Below are 21,802 nucleotides of genomic sequence, written 5' to 3'. Positions count from 1 at the left end.
TGGATTGGGGGTACTCAAGGACCGGAGTTGAGAACCACTGCTGTAGACCTACGACTGTATTGGATTGGGGGTACTCAAGGACCGGAGTTGAGAACCACTGCTGTAGACCTACGACTGTATTGGATTGGGGGTACTCAAGGACCGGAGTTGAGAACCACTGCTGTAGACCTGCGACTGTATTGGATTGGGGGTACTCAAGGACCGGAGTTGAGAACCACTGCTGTAGACCTACGACTGTATTGGATTGGGGGTACTCAAGGACCGGAGTTGAGAACCACTGCTGTAGACCTACGACTGTATTGGATTGGGGGTACTCAAGGACCGGAGTTGAGAACCACTGCTGTAGACCTACGACTGTATTGGATTGGGGGTACTCAAGGACCGGAGTTGAGAACCACTGCTGTAGACCTGCGACTGTATTGGATTGGGGGTACTCAAGGACCGGAGTTGAGAACCACTGCTGTAGACCTGCGACTGTATTGGATTGGGGGTACTCTACTCAAGGACCGGAGTTGAGAACCACTGCTGTAGACCTACGACTGTATTGGATTGCATGCCATTATCAGCTGCAAAAGGACTTCACATGGATATCATGAAAAAATTGTGACAATCAAATAATGCAACACAAACAAATTAGCAACAGATTCCCTTCCCCTCTATTGCAGGATTGTGATCTGTGATTCATCAATACTAGTTCATCTTGAATAATAGTTAAGGTAACAATGAAAACAAGTTTAAAACACTTAACTTAACAAATTAATTTCAACGTGTACAAGTAAGCTAACTCATACAGTGGGGAGAACAAGTATTTGATACACTACCAATTTTGCAGGTTTTCCTACTTACAAAGCATGTAGAAGTCTGTAATTTTTTATCATAGGTACACTTCAACTGTGAGAGACTGAATCTAAAACAAAAATCCAGAAAATCACATTGTATGATTTTTAAGTAATTAATTTGCATTTTATTGCATGACATAAGTATTTGATCACCTACCAACCAGTAAGAATTCCGTCTCTCACAGACCTGTTAGTTTTTCTTTAAGAATCCCTCCTGTTTTCCACTCATTTACCTGTATTAACGGCACCTGTTTGAACTCGTTACCTGAGTGTGTGGACACCTGTCCACACACTCAATCAAACAGACTCCAACTTCTCCACAATGCCCAAGACCAGAGAGCTGTATAAGGACATCAGGGGTAAAATTGTAGACCTGCACCAGGCTGGGATGGGCTACAGGACAATAGGCAAGCAGCTTGGTGAGAAGGCAACAACTGTTGGCGCAATTATTAGAAAATGGAAGAAGTTCAAGATGACGGTCAATCACCCTCGGTCTGGGGCTCCATGCAAGATCTCACCTTGTGGGGCATCAATGATCATGAGGAAGGTGAGGGATCAGCCCAGAACTACATGGCAGGACCTGGTCAATGACCTGACGAGAGCTGGGACCACAGTCTCAAAGAAAACCATTAGTAACACACTACGTCGTCAAGAATTAAAATCCTTCAGCGCACGCAAGGTCCCACTGCTCAAGCCAGCGCATGTCCAGGCCCGTCTGAAGTTTGCCAATGACCATCTGGATGATCCAGAGGAGGAATGGGAGAAGGTCATGTGGTCTGATGAGACAAAAATAGAGCTTTTTGGTCTAAACTCCACTCGCCATGTTTGGAGGAGGAAGACGGATGAGTACAAGTCCAAGAACAACATCACAACCGTGATAATGATGTGCAGTAGACTGGAGAGTAGAAGGCCCATTACTAGGGCAGTCATAATGATGTGTAGTAGACTGGAGAGTAGAAGGACCATTACTAGGGCAGTCATAATGATGTGTAGTAGACTGGAGAGTAGAAGGACCATTACTAGGACAGTCATAATGATGTGTAGTAGACTGGAGAGTAGAAGGCCCATTACTAGGGCAGTCATAATGATGTGTAGTAGACTGGAGAGTAGAAGGCCCATTACTAGGACAGTCATAATGATGTGTAGTAGACTGGAGAGTAGAAGGCCCATTACTAGGACAGTCATAATGATGTGTAGTAGACTGGAGAGTAGAAGGACCATTACTAGGGCAGTCATAATGATGTGTGGTAGACTGGAGAGTAGAAGGACCATTACTAGGGCAGTCATAATGATGTGTAGTAGACTGGACAGTAGAAGGCCCATCCTGTCAAATCCAAGATGGCGTAGAAGTCAGATGTCTTAGTCTTTGTCTTATTCCATGTATATATCTTTCTATATCTTTTTCTTCGCATTCTTTTTAATATTTTTCCTAAACCTCAACTTCAAAATACTCTCCTTTCTATTTACTTCCGAACTTTAACACCTCGTCTGAAGCTAGCTGGCTAACTAGCTACCAGCTATCAGCTATCAGTCAGCTAACTACTGCTAGCGGTCATCAGCTAACCTTTAGCTCGGAAAGCCCTCACCAGTTCGTACAACACGTTTCAAACCAGAGCATACCGGACCTATTTTTCTCACCATATCCCCAGATTCCTACCGCAAACTCTGAAACTTTTCATCTGGATAATCGCAGCTAGCTAACGGCAACCCGGGTTGACTACTCCTGGCTAACACTTCAGTCCCGGAGCGAGCACCAACTAGCCTGGAGCTAGCCCATGCTAGACCCATCATTGGGCTCCCGGGCTACTCCTGAAGCTCACTCCTCGGCTACAATTTCCGGACCCCTGCTACTGCCGGTACTGGGCATGGAACCCCGCCGATCCTTCACGACTGGAAAACCGACATAATCTGCCTGAGAATCCCAACAGGCCCCTCATGTGCGACGTCCCCTGAAGGCCAATTTTGCTAACCGCGGCCTGCTAGCTACCTAGAGCATATTGGACTGTTAGCTGATCCATTTTGCAAATTGGACTTGGACCCCTCTGTTACTAATTCCACGACTGGTCTATCGACGTCACCGCACGAGGAGGCAAAAACAGACTTTCCTCCATCGCGACGTCCCTCTAAGGCCCTTATGCTAGCTGGCTAGCCCCGGCCTGCTAACTGCTAGCTTGCTAGCCCCGGCCTGCTAACTGAATCGCCGCGTCCACAGCCAGCCTAACCACTCACTGGACCCATAAGATCACTACGCAACGCATGCCTCTCCCTAATATCAAAATGCCTTTACTGTCCTGGTTAGTGATTACTGCCTTATTTCATTGTAGAGCCTCTAGCCCTGCACAATATGCCTGAAGCAACGATGTTGTTCCACCTCCTACATATGCGATCACATCACCTGGTTTAAACGTCTCTAGAGACTATATCTCTCTCATCATTACTCAATGCCTAGGTTTACCTCCAATGTACTCTCTTCATACCATACCTTTGTCTGTACATTATGCCTTGATTCTATGCTATTGTGACCAGAAACCTGCTCCCTTTACTCTCTGTTCCGAACATGCAAGACGATCCAGTTCTTATAGCCTTTAGCCGTACCCTTATCCTACTTCTCCTCTGTTCCTCTGGTGATGTAGAGGTTAATCCAGGCCCTACAGTGCCTCGCTCCACTCCTACTCCCCAGGTGCTCTCATTTGTTGACTTCTGTAACCCGTAAAAGCCTTGGTTTCATGCATGTTAACATTAGAAGCCTACTCCCTAAATGTGCTTTATTCACTGCTTTAGCACATTCTGCCAACCTGGATGTCTTAGCCGTGTCTGAATCCTGGCTTAGGAAAACCACCAAAAACCCTGAAATGTCCATCCCTAACTATAACATTTTCTGCCCAGATAGAACTGCCAAAGGGGGCGGTGTTGTGTTAACTGTGTTAATTAACCTCCAGATGAGCTTCAATGCCATACAACTCTCCTTCCATGGCCTCCAACTGCTCTTAAATGCAAGTTCAACTAAATGCCTGCTCTTCAACCGATCGCTGCCCGCACCTGCCTGCCCGTCCAACATCACTATGGACGGTTCTGACTTAGTATGTGGACAACTACAAATACCAAACTGACCATCCGACCGATCCTCGACTTCGGCGATGTCATTTACAAAAAGGCTCCAACACTCTACTCAACAAATTGGAGGCAGTCTATCACAGTGCCATCCATTTTATCACCAAAGCCCCATATACTACCCACCACTGCGACCTGTATGCTCTCGTTGGGTGGCCCTCGCTTCATACTGTACTTGTCGCCAAACCCACTGGCTCCCGGTCATCTACACCCGAAACCTGACTGGTCACCCCCAAAGCCAATTCTTCCTTTGGCCGCCTCTCCTTCCAGTTCTCTGCTGCTAATGACTGGAACGAACTGCAAAAATCTCTGAAGCTGGAGACTCTTACCTCCCTCACTAGCTTTAAGCACCAGCTGTCAGAGCAGCCCACAGATCACTGCACCTGTACATAGCTCATCTGTAAATAGCCCATTCAATCTGCCTCATCCCCATACTGTATTTATTTATCTTGCTCCTTTGCACCCCAGTATCTCAACTTGCACATTCCTCTCCTGCACATCCTACCATTCCAGTGTTTAATTGTGTTTAAGTGTTGTAATTACTTTGCCACCATGGCCTATTTATTGCCTTACCTCTCTTATCCTACCTCATTTGCACATGCTCTATATAGATGTTTCTACTGTATTATTGATTGTATGTTTTATTATTCCATGTGTAACTCTGTGTTGTTGTATGTGTCAAACTGTTTTGCTTTATCTTGGCCAAGTCGCAGTTTCAAATGAGAACGTGTTCTCAACTAGCCTATCTGGATAAATAAAGGTGAAATAGAAAAGTTAAGGCAGTCATACCCGTAGCTTGTGACTCTGTGTCCTCACCACCGTCCCTTCCTTCACCACGTCCACAGGACACTCATTTATACTGCAGTCTGCCTTGTGTCTCAGCCAGTCTTCATAACCCTGGGGGGAGAGGAAGAGGGGGAGGAAGGGAGAAGAGGTTGAGATATACAAGGAGCAAATTGCAGGAGAAATATGTTGGGATCATGGGAAGAAATGGAACAGAGGGCGATACCATCATACAAGGTCACACAATACGTGGTATCAAATTAGTGGTATGTTCTGTCAGCATGTTGACCTGTATCCAGGGCCTCTACACAACATGCCTCTACACAACATGCCTCTACACAACATGTCAGGTTAATGATCGCATATGACCTGACCTGGGCCCTGTTAGCCAGAAGAGGTTCCCTGCTGTTAGCACATCTGTTTCTAACAGAACACAGAGGAGGAAGGCTTCCAACACTGATGAACAGAGAATAAACATACAGTGCATTCGGAAAGTATACAGACGCCTTGACTTTTTCCACATTTTGTTACGTTACAGCCTTAATCAAAAATGTATAACCAAAAAAATGATCATCAATCTACACAAAATACCCCATAATGACAAAGCAAAAAAAAGTTTTTTAGAAATGTTTGCAAATGTATTACAAATAAAAAACTGCAATATCACAGTTACATAAGTATTCAGACCCTTTACTCAGTACTTTCTTGAAGCATCTTTGGCAGTGATTACAGCCTCAAGTGTTCTTGGGTATGATGCTACAAGCTTGGCACATTTGAGGAGTTTCTCCCATTCTTCTCTGCAGATCCTCTCAAGCTCTGTCAGGTTAGATGGGGAGCGTAGCTGCACAGCTATTTTCAGGTCTCTCCAGAGATGTTCGATCCGGTTAAAGTCTGGGCTCTGGCTGGGCCACTCAAGGACATTCAGAGACTTGTCCCGCAGCCACTCCTGCTTGGCTGTGTGCTTAGGGTCGTTGTCCTGTTGGAAGCTGAACCTTCGCCCCAGCCTGAGGTCCTGAGTGCTCTGGAGCAGGTTTTCATCAAGGATCTCTCTGTACTTTGTTCCGTTCATCTTTCCCTCGATCCTGACTAGTCTCCCATTCCCTGACGCTGAAAAACATCCCCACAGCATGATGCTGCCACCACCATGCTTCACTGTAGGGATGGTGCCAGGTTTCCTCCAGACATGACGCTTGGCATTCAGGCCAAATAGTTCAATCTTGGTTTCATCATACCAGAGAATGTTGTTTCTCATGGTCTGAGAGTCCTTTAAGGTGCCTTTTGGCATACTCCAAGTAGGCTGTCATGTCCCTTTTACTGAGGAGTGGCTTCTGTCTGGCCACTCTACCATAAATTCCTGATTGGTGAAGTGCTTGAGAAATGGTTGTCCTTCTGGAAGGTTCTCCCATCTCCACAGAGGAACTCTGGAGCTCTGTCAGAGTGACCATCGGGTTCTTGGTCACCTCCCTGACCAAGGCCCTTCTCCCCTGATTGGTCAGTTTGGCTGGGGGGCCAGCTCTAGGAAGAGCCTTGGTGGTTCCAAACTTCTTCAATTTAAGAATGATGGAGGCCATTGTGTTCTTGGGGACCTTCAATGCTGCAGAAATGTTTTAGTACCCTTCCCCAGATCTGAGCCTCGACACAATCCTGTCTCGGAGCTCTACGGACAATTCTTTGAACCTCATTGCTTGGTTTTTGCTCTGACATGCACTGTCCACTGTTGGACCTTATATAAACAGGTGTGTGCCTTTCCAAATCATGTCCAATCAATTGAATTTACCACAGGTGGACTCCAATCAAGTTGTAGAAACATCTCAAGGATGATCAATGGAAACAGGATACACCTGAGCTCAATTTCGAGTCTCATAGCAAAGGGTCTGAATACTTATGTCAATTAAGGTATTTCTGTTTTTCATTTTTAATACACTTCTAAAAACATATTCTTTCTTTTTCATTATGGTGTATTGTTTGTACATTGATGAGGGAAAAAAATGAATTAATCAATATTAGAATCAGGCTGTACCGTAATAAAATGTGGAAAAAGTCAAGGGGTCTGAATACTTTACGAATGCACTGTAAATCAATAGTATACCATTAATTATGACATTTTGTTCAGATCAACAGACCTGTTTAATGGCAGTGACGGTGATGACAAAGAATAGAGGCAGTCCGCTGGTGACGGGGCTGGTGGGCGTGTCTATGATGAGCTGAGGAGAGAGGCAGAGAGGAAGGAGGCAGGGAACAAAGGTAGAGAGGGAGGGAACAAGGAGGAGAGGAGAGCAGGAGTCAATAAATATAGTTGCAGATAAATTCCAGTTTGGGGGAGTGATGGAGCAATCAGGTGACTTCAGTTTATATCTCCGCCTCCCCACAGTATTTAACCACACCCGCATACCTAACGTCCTCCTACCCGCTGGTTACTCATGACTCATAACTCATTCATTTCCGTTTAAAGGGATAGTTTCAGATGAACTCATGGATACCATTTTTATGTCTTTGTGTGCAGTTTTAATGAAGTTGAAGGTAGTTTCTGGCGCCATTCTACAGAATACAGAAGGTTGAATTCAAGCCAGACCCCAGGGTGGTGTGTGTGTCTCAGTTTGAGAGAGCAACAGATAAAGAGCGAGATTGTTAACATTTGCTAGAGCAATAACTGGAAGTGTACAGAGCAGCTAGCATACCAAAATCTTAAACTATCCCTTCAACCATTGTGGCAAGCTGGACCGGCCACCTTAGTCTCCTCCTCATAGTGCTACTGGACGGGGTCATATCATATTTATCATGGACCATGACCATAGGCCCATGCGTACTTGACCAATGTAATTCCAAGCCAAATAATTAACGTTACCTAATTAGCTGTCACATTGACTTCACATAGCCTACGTCTTTAACTAATAGTGTGTAACCTGAACATGTGAAACCCCCAAATGGCCCTGATCAAACAGAGAGATGTTGTCACCTGGACCAGGAAGATGAGCAGGAAGTAGAAGTTGGCGATTCTTCTGAACTGTTCAAACAGGTTCTTGGGGATGAAGTTCCATAAAGTGTACTGGTAGAGAGAACACACACACTTTTAACAGGCAGTCTAGAGAGAGGAACAGCAGTGTGCGTGTATATGTGTGTGTGTGGTCCAAAAGGTTGCTAACCCTAAAGGACAGGGATACTGTTAATGGAGCACAACAGGCTTGGTTATCAAGGTATCGATTTGGTTTTCAGGGGTAGGTGATGCTGTTGTTATGCCAACTGCTTGGTTGCTGTGGAGCCTGCTCACCTTGGAAGAGACAATACGGTTGTCGGGATAACGCTGAGGGATGTAGGCATCAGCCCCCAGCGGGGGTTCTTTATGACCGATGTATACTGTCCGGCTGTCCACCCAGTACTCCTCCCCAGCACACTGTTAGAGAACGAGAGCGAGAACGAGAGAGAGAGAGAGAGAGAGAGAGAGAGAGAGAGAGAGAGAGAGAGAGAGAGAGAGAGAGAGAGAGAGAGAGAGAGAGAGAGAGAGAGAGAGAGAGAGAGAGAGAGAGAGAGAGAGAGAGAGAGAGAGAGAGAGAGAGAGAGAGAGAGAGAGAGAGAGAGAGAGAGAGAGAGAACAAGAGAGAACAGGAACATTTTACATCTAGCTATAAATTAGGAAGGAAATTATCTCAACAGAGAAAATGTTTGTAATGTGTGCTACCTATATCCCCCCAGTAGAATCCCCACACCTTAGCAATGACAGCTTCTCCATCCTAGAGGGGGAGATCAACCATTTCCAGGCCCAGGGACATGCACTAGTCTGTGGTGCCCTAATTGCCAGAACTGGACAAGAACCTGATACCCTCAGCACACAGGGGGACAAACACCTACCTGGAGGTGACATCATTCCCTCCTCCATATGCCCCCTTAGACACAACGACAAAAAACATTACTCAACATTACTCTCTCTCGGCGTTACTCTGGACCCTGATCTCTCTTTTGACGAACATGTCAAGACTGTTTCAAGGACAGCTTTTTTCCATCTATGTAACATTGAAAAAATCCATGCTTTTGTCACTTCTAGGTTAGACTACTGCAATGCTCTACTTTCCGGCTACCCGGATAAAGCACTAAATAAACTTCAGTTAGTGCTAAATACGGCTGCTAGAATCCTGGCTAGAACCAAAATAATTGATCATATTACTCCAGCGATAGCCTCTCTACACTGGCTTCCTGTTAAGGCAAGGGCTGATTTCAAGGTTTTACTGCTAACCTACAAAGCACTACAAGGGCTTGCTCCTACCTATCTCTCTGATTTGGTACCGCTGTACATACCTACACGTATGCTATGGTCACAAGACGCAGGCCTCCTAATTGTCCCTAGAATTTCTAAGCAAACAGCTGGAGGCAGGGCTTTCTCCTATAGAGCTCAATTTTTATGGAATGGTCTGTCTACCCATGTGAGAGACGCAGACTCTGTCTCCTACCTGGGTTGGCGCCCCCCCTTGGGTTGTGCCGTGGCGGAGATCTTTGTGGGCTATACTCAGTCTTGTCTCAGGATGGTAAGTTGGTGGTTTAAGATATCCCTCTAGTGGTGCGGGGGCAAAGTGGGTGGGGTTATATCCTGCCTGTTTGGCCTGGTCAGTGGTATCATTGGATGTGGCCACAGTGTCTCCTGACCCCTCCTGTCTCAGTCTCCAGTATTTATGCTGTGGTAGTTTATGTGTCGGGGGGCTAGGCTATTTGTCTGTTATATCTGGAGTATTTCTCCTGTCTTATCCGGTGTCCTGTGTGAATTTAAGTATGCTCTCTCTAATTCTCTCTTTCTTTCTCTCTTTCTTTCTCTCTCTCTCTCAGAGGACCTGAGCCCTAGGACCATGCCTCAGGACTACCTGGCATGATGACTCCTTGCTGTCCCCAGTCCACTTGGCCATGCTGCTGCTCCAGTTTCAACTGTTCTGCCTCCGGCTATGGAACCCTGACCTGTTCACCGGACGTGCTACCGGTCCCAGACCTGCTGTTTTAAACTCTCTAGAGACAGCAAGAGCGGTAGATATACTCTGAATGATCGGCTATGAAAAACTCCTGAGGTGCTGACCTGTTACACCCTTGACAACTACTGTGATTATTATTATTTGACCATGCTGGTCATTTATGAACATTTTAACATATTGGCCATGTTCTGTTATAATATCCACCCGGCACAGCCAGAAGAGGACTGGCCACCCCTCATAGCCTGGTTCCTCTCTAGGTTTCTTCCTAGGTTTTGGCCTTCCTAGGGAGTTTTTCCTAGTCACTGTGCTTCTACACCTGCATTGCTTGCTGTTTGGGGTTTTAGGCTGGGTTTCTGTACAGCACTTTGAGATATCAGCTGATGTAAAATGGGCTATATAAATAACTTTGATTTGATTTGAACATCATCAACAAAAACGGGTCACAACTCCTGCATCTCTGTTGGATGCTGGGTAGGTACATAGTCAATGGTAAGCTTCGAGGGGACTCCTATGGTAGGTACACCTATAGCTCATCTCTTGGCAGTAGTACTGTAGACTACATTATCACTAGGGACGCACAATATATCGGTGAACATATCGGAATCGGACGATATTAGCTAAAAATGCCAACATCGGTATTGGCCCGATGTCTAGTTTAACACTGATGTCAAAGCTACTGTGCATACAGTGGGGAGAACAATTATTTGATAACCTGCCAAATCGGCAGTGTTTCCTACTTACAAAGCATGTGGAGGTCTGTAATTTTTTATCATATGTACATTTCAACTGTGAGAGAGAGAATCTAAAACAAAAATCCAGAAAATCACATTGTATGATTTTTAAGAAATTCATTTTCATTGGGAATCGAGATTTCTAAGGCACTGTCTTGCAGTTCCTATCGCTTCCACTGGACGTCAACAGTCTTTAGAAATTGGTTGAGGTTTTTCCTTTGTGTAATGAAGAAGTACGGCCATCTTGAACGAGGGTCACTTGAAGTGTACTGTTAGATAGAGTCGCATGACCAGAAAGCTATCTACAGTTTGTTTTCCTCCTGAATTGAACACAGATCAACCCGTCTTCAATTATATTGATTATTTACACTTAAAAATACCTAAAGTTGTATTACAAAAGTAGTTTGAAATGTTTTGGCAAAGTTTACAGGTAAGTTTTGAGATATTTTGTAGTGACGTTGCACAAGTTGGAACCAGTGTTTATCTGGATCAAACGCGCCAAATAAATAGACATTTTGGATATATATCGACCGAATTAATCGAACAAAAAGACCATTTGTGATGTTTATGGGACATATTGGAGTGTCAACAAAAGAAGCTCATCAAAGGTAAGGCATGAATTATATTTGTATTTCTGTGTTTTGTGTCGCGCCTGCAGGGTTGAAATATGCTTTTCTCTCTCTGTTTACGGAGGTGCTATCATCAGATAATAGCATCGTTTGATTTTGCCGAAAAGCCTTTTTGAAATCTGACATGTTGGCTGATTCACAACAATGATGATCTGGTGCTTCTGTCACCAACCAAGGAGAGCCTACAGCAGCACCTAGATATTCTGCACAGATTCTGTCAGACCTGGGCCCTGACAGTAAATCTCAGTAAGACCAAAATAATGGTGTTCCAAAAAAGGTCCAGTCACAAGTACCACAAATACAAATTCCATTTTGACACCGTTTTCCTTGAGCACACAAAAAAACTATACATACCTTGGCCTAAACATCAGCGCCAAAGGTAACTTCCCCAAAACTGTGAATGATCTGAGAGACAAGGCAAGAAGGGCTTTCTATACCATCAAGAGGAACATAAAATTGAACATACCAATTAGGATCTGTCTAAAAATACAATCAGTTATAGAACCCATTGCCCTTTATGGTTGTGAGGTCTGGGGTCTGCTCACCAACCAACAAAATGGGACAAAAGAATTCTGCATGCAAAAATATCCTCCCTGTACAACGTAAAACACCAAATAATGAATGCAGAGCAGAATTAGGCTGATACCCGCTAATTATCAAAATCCAGAAAAGAGCTGTTAAATTCTACAACCACCTAAAAGAAAGCGCTTCCCAAACCTTCCATAACAAATCCGTAACCTACAGAGAAATTAACCTGGAGAAGAGCCCCTGAAGCAAGCTGGTCATGGCACTCTGTTCACAAACACAAACAAACCCCACAGAGCCCCAGGACAGCAACACAATTAGACCCAACCAAATCATGAGAAATCAAAAAGATAATTACTTGACAAATTGGAAAGATTTTCAAAAACAGAGCAGACTAGAATGCTATTTGGTCCTAAACAGAGAGTACACCGTGGCAGAATACCTGACCACTGTGACTGACCCAAAATGAAGGAAATCTTTGACTATGTACAGAGTCAGTGAGCATAGCCTTGCTATTGAGAAAGTCAACCGTAGGCAGACCTGACTCTCAAGAGAAGACAGGCTATGTGCACACAAAATGATGTGGAAACTGAGCTGTACTTCCTAACCTCCTGCCAAATGTATGACAATATTAGAGACACATATTTACCTCAGATTACACAGACCCACAATTTTTATTTTTAAATCCAATTTTGATAAACTGGGTGAAATATCACAGTGTGCCATCACAGCAGCAAGATTTGTGATCTGTTGCCACAAGAAAAGGGCAACCAGTGAAGAACAAACACCATTGTAAATACAGCCTATATTTTTGTTTATTTATTTTCCCTTGTGTACTACTTGCACATCATTACAACACTGTATATATACACATAATGACATTTGAAATGTCTTTATTCTTCTGGAAATGTTGTATTTCATTTGTATTTTTTGTATTTCATATTTTCTATTTCATTTGCTTTGGCAATGTAAACATATGTTAACCATGCCAATAAAGCCCTTAAATTCATATTGAATTGAGAGAAAGAAAAAGTGCGAGAGAGAGAGAGACAGAGAGGGATAGAGAAAGAAAGAGGGAGGAGGGAGGAGGGAGGAGGGAGAGGGGAGAGGGGAGGAAGGAGAGGGAATAACAGGTTTAGTTCAGGATGTGAAATGAAAATGACTGTTCATATTGGACAAGTTCATGTTCAGCAGTACCTTGTCAGTTTCAAAACATTTTCTCCTTTCCTGCCTACTGAACATGACCCAAGTTAGACAAGGAAGTTGAGCTGCCCTGAATTGAACAATGTTCCACAATATTGTCAAAAAACAGAAGTGAAATGTCTGATGCAAACCATTGCTTCAGATTGCAGCTGTGCCATTACCACATACATTTCAAAGAATACACAAGGTTGAATTCAAGCCAGATCTCCGGGTTGTTTGTGTGTGTGTCTCAGTTTTAGAGAGAGTAACAGAGAAAGAGTGAGAAGGGGGAGTGAGGGGAGCAGATTGTGTTTTTGTGCAGCAGCCCACACATACTGTGATCTCTCCTCCACAGAGGGTGCTTCCTCCCTGGCCTGGCAGAGCCATGCACACTGGGTGGCTCTGGAACTCTCTCCAGGAAACAGATACAATCTCAAATTAAACCAAATACAGGAGACGGAAATAGAGAGCATTGTATTGCACATTACATTTTACACACTTACAACATGTTTTTTCCATTTGGTGTTACAGAGTTTACAATTGTCTCTTATCACTGCAAAAGCCCAGTGCTCCAGTCTGGACATTTATCAGAATGTTCTGGTACTAACGTTGTTGTGTGTTAGTTAGCTCTAAGCCCTCCAAACCAACATTTCAGTCCCCAGACAGTGGTAAAACCTTCTGGAGAAAAAAAGTAAAGCATTCCAATAACAAATAGTAGAAAAAGCACCTCCGTAACTTTAGTCATCCAACCAGTGATATCCTCTCCACTCACTGATTCTCAGAACACCTTGAATGTAATGACTGATATAAACCAGCTGATCTGACTAACCAAAGGCAGCGTGCCAAAGATTACATTCAACAATAGGTCAGAACATAGAAAAAATTATATGGATGAAACCATAATAGGTTGATAAGGTCTACAAATATTTTATGCTAATTGTGATACTGGATGCCATTACTGCCTCTGCACTGTTGTCACACCCTGACCTTAGAGATCCTTATTATTCTCTATGTTTGGTTAGGTCAGGGTGTGACTCGAGTAGGAAAATCTATGTTTTCTATTTCTTTGTGTTTTTGGCTGAGTATGGTTCCCAATCAGAGGCAGCTGTCTATTGTTGTCTCTGATTGGGGATCAAATATAAGTTGTAATTTTCCTTTTGGGTTTTGTGGGATCTTGTTTTCTGTATAGTTTAATTTGCCTTACAGAACTGTGCGCTTTCGTCGTTGTTATTTTCAATAAAAAGAAGGATGTACACCTACTACGTCCGGTCATTCCACAAACGAGAGCCGTGACAGCTGTCTCTCTCCCAGAGGTAAAGTCCATGACAGGGCAGCCCAGCCCAGGCTAATCAACAGGAATTTGGCAGCCAGTTATAAATAGTCACTTAGCCAACAGAGTGTCAGCCGACTTTGGCCCGCTGAACAACAAAAAAACACAAGAGGAATGCCATGACCCAGAGAGAGAGAGCGAGCGAGAGATCGAGAGCGAGCGAGAGAGATAGGATAGAGAGCGAGCGAGAGAGAGTTAGGATAGAGAGCGAGCGAGAGAGAGATAGGATAGAGAGCGAGCGAGAGAGAGATAGGATAGAGAGTGAGAGAGCGCGAGAGATAGGATAGAGTAGAGTGAGAGAGCAAGTGAGAGCGATAGGATAGAGAGCGAGAGCGAGCGAGAGAGATATATATATTCACTTCATATATTATCTACCTCACTTGCTTTGGCAATGTTAACACATGATTTCCATGCCAATAAAGCCCTTGAATTGAATTGAATTGAATTGAATTGAATTGAATTGATAGGATAGAGAGTGAGAGCGAGCGAGTGAGAGAGACAGGATAGAGAGCGAGCGAGCGAGATAGGATAGAGTGAGAGCAAGCGAGAGAGATAGGATAGAGAGCGAGTGTGCGAGAGATAGGATAGAGTGAAAAAGCGAGAGAGAGAGATAGGATAGATAAGATAGAGAGCAAGCAAGAGAGCGAGCGAGAGGATAGATAAGATAGAGAGAGAGCGAGAGAGTGTGAGAGCGCATAGAGAGTGAGAGAGCGAGCGAGATAGGATAGAGCGTGAGAGGATAGAAAAGATAGAGAGCAAGTGAAAGCGAGAAAGAGCCACAACTGTCAGTAAGAGTGTCCATGGGTAAGCTGATCCTACAGTAGATCTGATCCTAGATCTGGACAACTGGCTCCAGGAGGGGAGCTGGGACTGAGAATGTGGGTCGGGGTCTTATCTGATGGCTGTTGTGGTTTATCCCATCCGTATCACAACAGATTATGACCACATGACCTGTGGTAGGATCTAGCGATGATGTAACACCATCTTTATATAGAGACAGACCTCTTTAGTTATTAATAAAACACATCAAAACAATATGTCGCCACACTGTCTCTGTCCGCAGGTCTCTTCTCATCAGCAGAAAAAGGGTAGGACGTGACGGTTTGATAGGGATCAGAACGGATTACTGATCAGACAGCTGCAGACTGTAAAGCTTTCTTTCTCTCACACACATTTACAGAACTGACAGGGAGCGGAAAGGAAGGAAAGGGATGGGAATGGAGATGTGGGGTGTGGGGGGAGATCCGTGGGTGGCTAGTAATCATTGTATTGGATTCCTCAATTCTTACTCATTGTTAGGAAGAATTATTGTCCAAATCAGATGTTCGGTACTAAACTCAGCAAAAAAAGAAACGTCCCTTTTTCAGAACCCTTTCTTTCAAAGATCATTCGTAAAAATCCAAATAACTTCACAGATCTTCATTGTAAAGTGGCAGTAATAAAGCCTCTCTTAAAAAAGCCAAACCTTGACCCCAAAAATATAAAAAACTATCGGCCTATATCGAATCTTCCATTCCTCTCAAAAATTTTAGAGAAGGCTGTTGCGCAGCAACTCACTGCCTTCCTGAAGACAAACAATGTATACGAAATGCTTCAGTCTGGTTTTAGACCCCATCATAGCACTGAGACGGCACTTGTGAAGGTGGTAAATGACATTTTAATGGCATCGGACCGAGGCTCTGCATCTGTCCTCGTGCTCCTAGACCTTAGTGCTGCTTTTGATACCATCGATCACCACATTCTTTTGGAGAGATTGGAAACCCAAATTGGTCTACACGGACATGTTCTGGCCTGGTTTAGATCTTATTTGTCGGAAAGATATCAGTTTGTCTCTGTGAGTGGTTTGTCCTCTGACAAATCAACTGTAAATGTCGGTGTTCCTTAAGGTTCCGTTTTAGGACCACTATTGTTTTCACTATATATTTTACCTCTTGGGGATGTTATTCGAAAACATAATGTTAACTTTCACTGCTATGCGGATGACACACAGCTGTACATTTCAATGAAACATGGTGAAGCCCCAAAATTGCCCTCGCTAGAAGCATGTGTTTCAGACATAAGGAAGTGGATGGCTGCAAACTTTCTACTATTAAACTCGGACAAAACAGAGATGCTTGTTCTAGGTCCCAAGAAACAAAGAGATCTTCTGTTGAATCTGACAATTAATCTTAATGGTTGTACAGTCGTCTCAAATAAAACTGTGAAGGACCTCGGCGTTACTCTGCACCCTGATCTCTCTTTTGAAGAACATATCAAGACCATTTCAAGGACAGCTTTTTTCCATCTACGTAACATTGCAAAAATCAGAAACTTTCTGTCCAAAAATGATGCAGAAAAATTAATCCATGCTTTTGTCACTTCTAGGTTAGACTACTGCAATGCTCTACTTTACGGCTACCCGGATAAAGCACTGAATAAACTTTAGTTAGTGCTAAATACGGCTGCTAGAATCCTGACTAGAACCAAAAAATTTGATCATATTACTCCAGTGCGAGCCTCTCTACACTGGCTTCCTGTCAAAGCAAGGGCTGATTTCAAGGTTTTACTGCTAACCTACAAAGCATTACATGGGCTTGCTCCTCCTACCTATCTCTCTGATTTGGTCCTGCCGTACATACCTACACGTACGCTACGGTCACAAGACGCAGGCCTCCTAATTGTCCCTAGTATTTCTAAGCAAACAGCTGGAGGCAGGGCTTTCTCCTGTAGAGCTCCATTTTATGGAACGGTCTGCCTACACATGTCAGAGACGCAAACTCGGTCTCAACCTTTAAGTCTTTTCATCTCTTCAGTGGGTCATATGATTGAGTGTAGTCTGGCCCAGGAGTGTGAAGGTGAACGGAAAGGCTCTGGAGCAACGACCCACCCTTGCTGTCTCTGCCTGGCCGGTTCCCCTCTTTCCACTGGGATTCTCTGCCTCTAACCCTATTACAGGGGCTGAGTCACTGGCTTACTGGGGCTCTCTCATGCCGTCCCTGGGGGTGCGTCACCTGAGTGGGTTGATTCACTGTTGTGGTCGTCCTGTCTGGGTTGGCGCCCCCCCCCCCCCCTTGGGTTGTGTCGTGGTGGAGATCTTTGTGGGCTATACTCAGCCTTGTCTCAGGATGGTAAGTTGGGGGTTGAAGATATCCCTCTAGTGGTGTGGGGGCTGTGCGCTGGCAAAGTGGGTGGGGTTATATCCTTCCTGTTTGGCCCTGTCCGGGGGTGTCCTCGGATGGGGCCACAGTGTCTCCTGACCCCTCCTGTCTCAGCCTCCAGTATTTATGCTGCAGTAGTTTGTGTGTCGGGGGGCTAGGGTCAGTTTGTTATATCTGGAGTACTTCTCCTGTCCTATTCGGTGTCCTGTGTGCGTTCTCTAATTCTCTCCTTATCGCTTTCTTTCTCTCTCTTGGAGGACCTGAGCCCTAGGACCATGCCCCAGGACTACCTGACATGATGACTCCTTGCTGTCCCCAGTCCACCTGGCCATGCTGCTGCTCCAGTTTCAACTGTTCTGCCTTATTATTATTCGACCATGCTGGTCATTTATGAACATTTGAACATCTTGGCCATGTTCTGTTATAATCTCCACCCGGCACAGCCAGAAGAGGACTGGCCACCCCACATAGCCTGGTTCCTCTCTAGGTTTCTTCCTAGGTTTTGGCCTTTCTAGGGAGTTTTTCCTAGCCGCCATGCTTCTACACCTGCATTGCTTGCTGTTTGGGGTTTTAGGCTGGGTTTCTGTACAGCACTTTGAGATATCAGCTGATGTACGAAGGGCTATATAAATAAATTTGATTTGATTTGATTTAAAGGGTTTCAACACTGTTTCCCATGCTTGTTCAATGAACCATATACAATTAATGAACATGCACCTGTGGAACGGTCGTTAAGACACTAACAGCTTACAGACGGAAGGCAATTAAGGTCACAGTTATGAAAACTTGGACACTAAAGCGGCCTTTCTACTGACTCTGGAAAAACACCAAAAGAAATATGCCCAGGGTCTCTGCTCATCTGCGTGAACGTGCCTTAGGCATGCTGCAAGGAGGCATGAGGACTGCAGATGTGGCCAGGGCAATAAATTGCAATGTCCGTACTTTTAGATGCCTAAGACAGCGCTACAGGGAGACAGGACGGACAGCTGATCGTCCATGCAGTGGCAGACTACGAGTAACAACACCTGCTCAGGATCGGTACAGCCGAACATCACACCTGCGGGACAGTTACAGGATGGCAACAACAACTGCCCGAGTTACACCAGGAACGCACAATCCCTCCATCAGTGCTCAGACTGTCTGCAATAAGCTGAGAGAGGCTGGACTGAGGGCTTGTCGGCCTGTTGTAATGCAGGTCCTCACCAGACATCCCCGGCAACAACATTGGCTATGGGCACAAACCCACCGTCGCTGGACCAGACAGGACTGGCAAAAAGTGCTCTTCACTGACGAGTTGCGGTTTTGTCTCAGCAGGGGTGATAGTCAGATTCGAGTTTATCGTTGAAGGAGTTAACGTTACACCGAGGCCTGTGTTCTGGAGCAGATAGATTTGGAAGTGGAAGGTCCGTCACGGTCTGGGGCGGTGTGTCACAGCATCATCGGACTGAGCTTGTTGTCATTGCAGGCAATCTCAACGCTGTGGGTTACAGGGAAGACATCCTTCTCTCTCATGTGGTACCCTTCCTGCAGGCTCATCCTGACATGACCCTCTAGCACAGGGGTGTCAAAGTCAAATGGACGGAGGGCCAAATAAAAAATTTAGCTACAAGCCGAGGGCCGGACTGTTCGAATGTTAATTGAAAAATTTTTAAATGACGCATATAGTCTAGTGAACCTAATTGAACCTACTGAAAACCTAACAAATATATTCCAATATGATCAGATAAATAAAGCAATATTTTCTTATGGCTCTGTCAGTAATCTTTAATTTTCAACAGACACAAAAGACAAATTTCCTTTATATAAAAATCCCCATAACATGAACATTAAATGAAAGAAACCGGTATTCAAGGCACCATCAGTAGCCTATATTTTCTATTTTAGCAAAAGTGGGCTAAATTTACTTCAAAGAAAAAAACAATAATAGCAATTTTCTATCATCCACTCAACTGAAATATTTTTAAAATATAATTGGATTGAAATACAATAAAATAAAGTGCAAAAATCTATTAATCAAAAACAACACTTTGTTTAAGGAGAAGTAACATGCAGTGAAAACAAATATTAAACTTTAACTTTTAAACTTGAACTGAGTAAAAACTCTAAATATGTGATTGCACAGTAATGTTCACTTGTTTGAGGTTGAGGGTGATACTTGGTGGTGTCCCATCTTTTCCACAAGTTCATCAATGTTCGGGGTAAGGCTCTGAGCTGAGGAAATCCTCAGAATTGAGTGGAGGTGTTCAGCAGTAAGTCGACTTCTGTGTGATGTTTTGTTCAAGTTCATCAAAGAAAACAGTTGTTCACACAGGTATGTGCTGCCAAACATAGACAACGTTTGAGCAGCCTGGATGCGCAGCTGGGGCATTGTGTCGGGGGAGGAAACGGGCGGTCCTTCTGTAGCTCAGTTGGTAGAGCATGGCGCTTGTAACGCCAGGGAAGTGGGTTCAATCCCCGGGACCACCCATACGTAGAATGTATGCACACATGACTGTAAGTCGCTTTGGATAAAAGCGTCTGCTAAATGGCATATATTATTATTATTATTATTATATGAATCATATAAATAAAAAATGGGCATTAATTTCTCAGAGATCAAATTATCTTTCAGCAAAATACTGTTTCAGTAATGCTAATCTTATGTAGCTACAGAAACGATTTCAGAACCATCTGACATGGTGGGTGTCAAAATCCTCTTTCTTGTTCTTTTTTTAGGTGGAACGACTCCCTTCCTTAAGTCCTTTTATTAAAGGGGAAAACACAAAACAGGACATAGATCAGCGTCAACAGGAGCTTTCAACCTCCAACTCCCTCCTTCCTATTCCACCTCCCCACCCCACTTCTCCAATCACCTCCTCTATCCCACACCACCTTGCTCCCAGTAGGGCTTCCATCCACCACAGCTGTTATTGTGTAATTAAGGTCCTCTCCACTCACCATTAACCCCCCTTATTAAATGTGTGTCGGAGACCTCTTCTGCTATATCAGTGCTACCCCACGCTGCACTGAATTGCCACAGACGTTGTTAAGCAGGTACCCCTCATTAACTACCAGATTAAATATCTCCTGTTCTGCTATGAGCCTCACCTTAATATAGTACTTTCATTGCACACAAGTGTTATGGCACACACACGCACACACGTTTATACGCACATTTATATGCAATCAGGATTTAGAATAGGTTTTAGAATCAGGCACGGATTGACAGACAGAGAAGAGCAAATGAAATGCTCAAAGACAGCAACATCGTGTCCATCTAAAAATGTGGTTGAACTCTTCTACTGTGTATATGACTGGGAGAAACACGTCTGTCTATCTGGGTCTGTGTGTCTGTCTATCTGTGTCTGTGTGTCTGTCTATCTGTGTCTATGTGTCTGTCTATCTGTGTCTGTGTGTCTGTCTATCTGTGTCTGTGTGTCTGTCTATCTGTGTCTGTGTGTCTGTCTATCTGTGTCTGTGTGTCTGTCTATCTGTGTCTGTGTGTCTGTCTATCTGTGTCTGTGTGTCTGTCTATCTGTGTCTGTGTGTCTGTCTATCTGTGTCTGTGTGTCTGTCTATCTGTGTCTGTGTGTCTGTCTATCTGTGTCTGTGTGTCTGTTTATCTGTGTCTGTGTGTCTGTCTATCTGTGTCTGTGTGTCTGTCTATCTGTGTCTGTGTGTCTGTCTATCTGTGTCTGTGTGTCTGTATATCTGTGTCTGTGTGTCTGTATATCTGTGTCTGTGTGTCTGTCTATCTGTGTCTGTGTGTCTGTCTATCTGTGTCTGTGTGTCTGTCTATCTGTGTCTGTGTGTCTGTCTATCTGTGTCTGTGTGTCTGTCTATCTGTGTCTGTGTGTCTGTCTATCTGTGTCTGTGTGTCTGTCTATCTGTGTCTGTGTGTCTGTCTATCTGTGTCTGTGTGTCTATCTCTGAGCAGCGATACAGCCACAGTTACAATCTCTGCGCCACACTCACATTGTCTTCCACTGATCTGTCATTAATCGTCATGGCAACACAGCAGGGAGCCACCAAAAAGGAGAGGAGAGACAAAAGCTGTGTTCAAAGAATGAGTGTAGTAGTAGTAGTAGTACAGTAGTAGTACAATAGGACCTAATATTGACTTTATCTGTAAAACAGGTCTACTTCTATGACAGGACGGGGGAGAATGAGAGAGTGAGTAGACGTCTGTCCAGACAGACAGATCTGTTTCCACGATGACAGCAAACAGCACATAACATCAATATAGACCTGCTATATAAACACCATGCAGGTCATAACATCAATGTAGACCTGCTATATAAACACCATGCAGGTCATAACATCAATATAGACCTGCTATATAAACACCATGCAGGTCATAACATCAATATAGACCTGCTATATAAACACCATGCAGGTCATAACATCAATGTAGACCTGCTATATAAACACCATGCGGGACATCAATATAGACCTGCTATATAAACACCATGCGGGACATCAATATAGACCTGCTATATAAACACCATGCAGGACATAACATCAATGTAGACCTGCTATATAAACACCATGCAGGACATAACATCAATATAGACCTGCTATATAAACACCATGCAGGTCATAACATC

The 21,802-nt window shown here is 44.1% G+C and overlaps 1 protein-coding gene across 3 annotated transcripts in view; it reads right to left on the bottom strand.

Annotated features, from left to right (window-relative positions):
• LOC118366602 (phospholipid-transporting ATPase IH-like) overlaps positions 1-21,802 on the bottom strand; it is a 93,526-nt gene that overhangs the window by 55,020 nt on the left and 16,704 nt on the right. For all 3 annotated transcript variants that reach the window (XR_008089840.1, XM_052493203.1, XM_052493204.1), the window contains exons 2-5: positions 8,002-8,124; positions 7,690-7,779; positions 6,857-6,937; positions 4,740-4,847 (exon numbers count right to left, since the gene is read on the bottom strand). Coding sequence is in view for 2 of the 3 variants with exons in the window: in XM_052493203.1 (XP_052349163.1) it covers positions 4,740-4,847; positions 6,857-6,937; positions 7,690-7,779; positions 8,002-8,124 (402 nt within the window). In the remaining variant the exon portion in view is untranslated. The remainder of the gene's footprint in view (positions 1-4,739; positions 4,848-6,856; positions 6,938-7,689; positions 7,780-8,001; positions 8,125-21,802) is intronic.

The sequence above is a fragment of the Oncorhynchus keta genome, chromosome 34, assembly GCF_023373465.1.
Source record: "Oncorhynchus keta strain PuntledgeMale-10-30-2019 chromosome 34, Oket_V2, whole genome shotgun sequence".
Taxonomy (NCBI): domain Eukaryota; kingdom Metazoa; phylum Chordata; class Actinopteri; order Salmoniformes; family Salmonidae; genus Oncorhynchus; species Oncorhynchus keta.
This window is presented reverse-complemented; position numbering and strand designations above follow the sequence as displayed.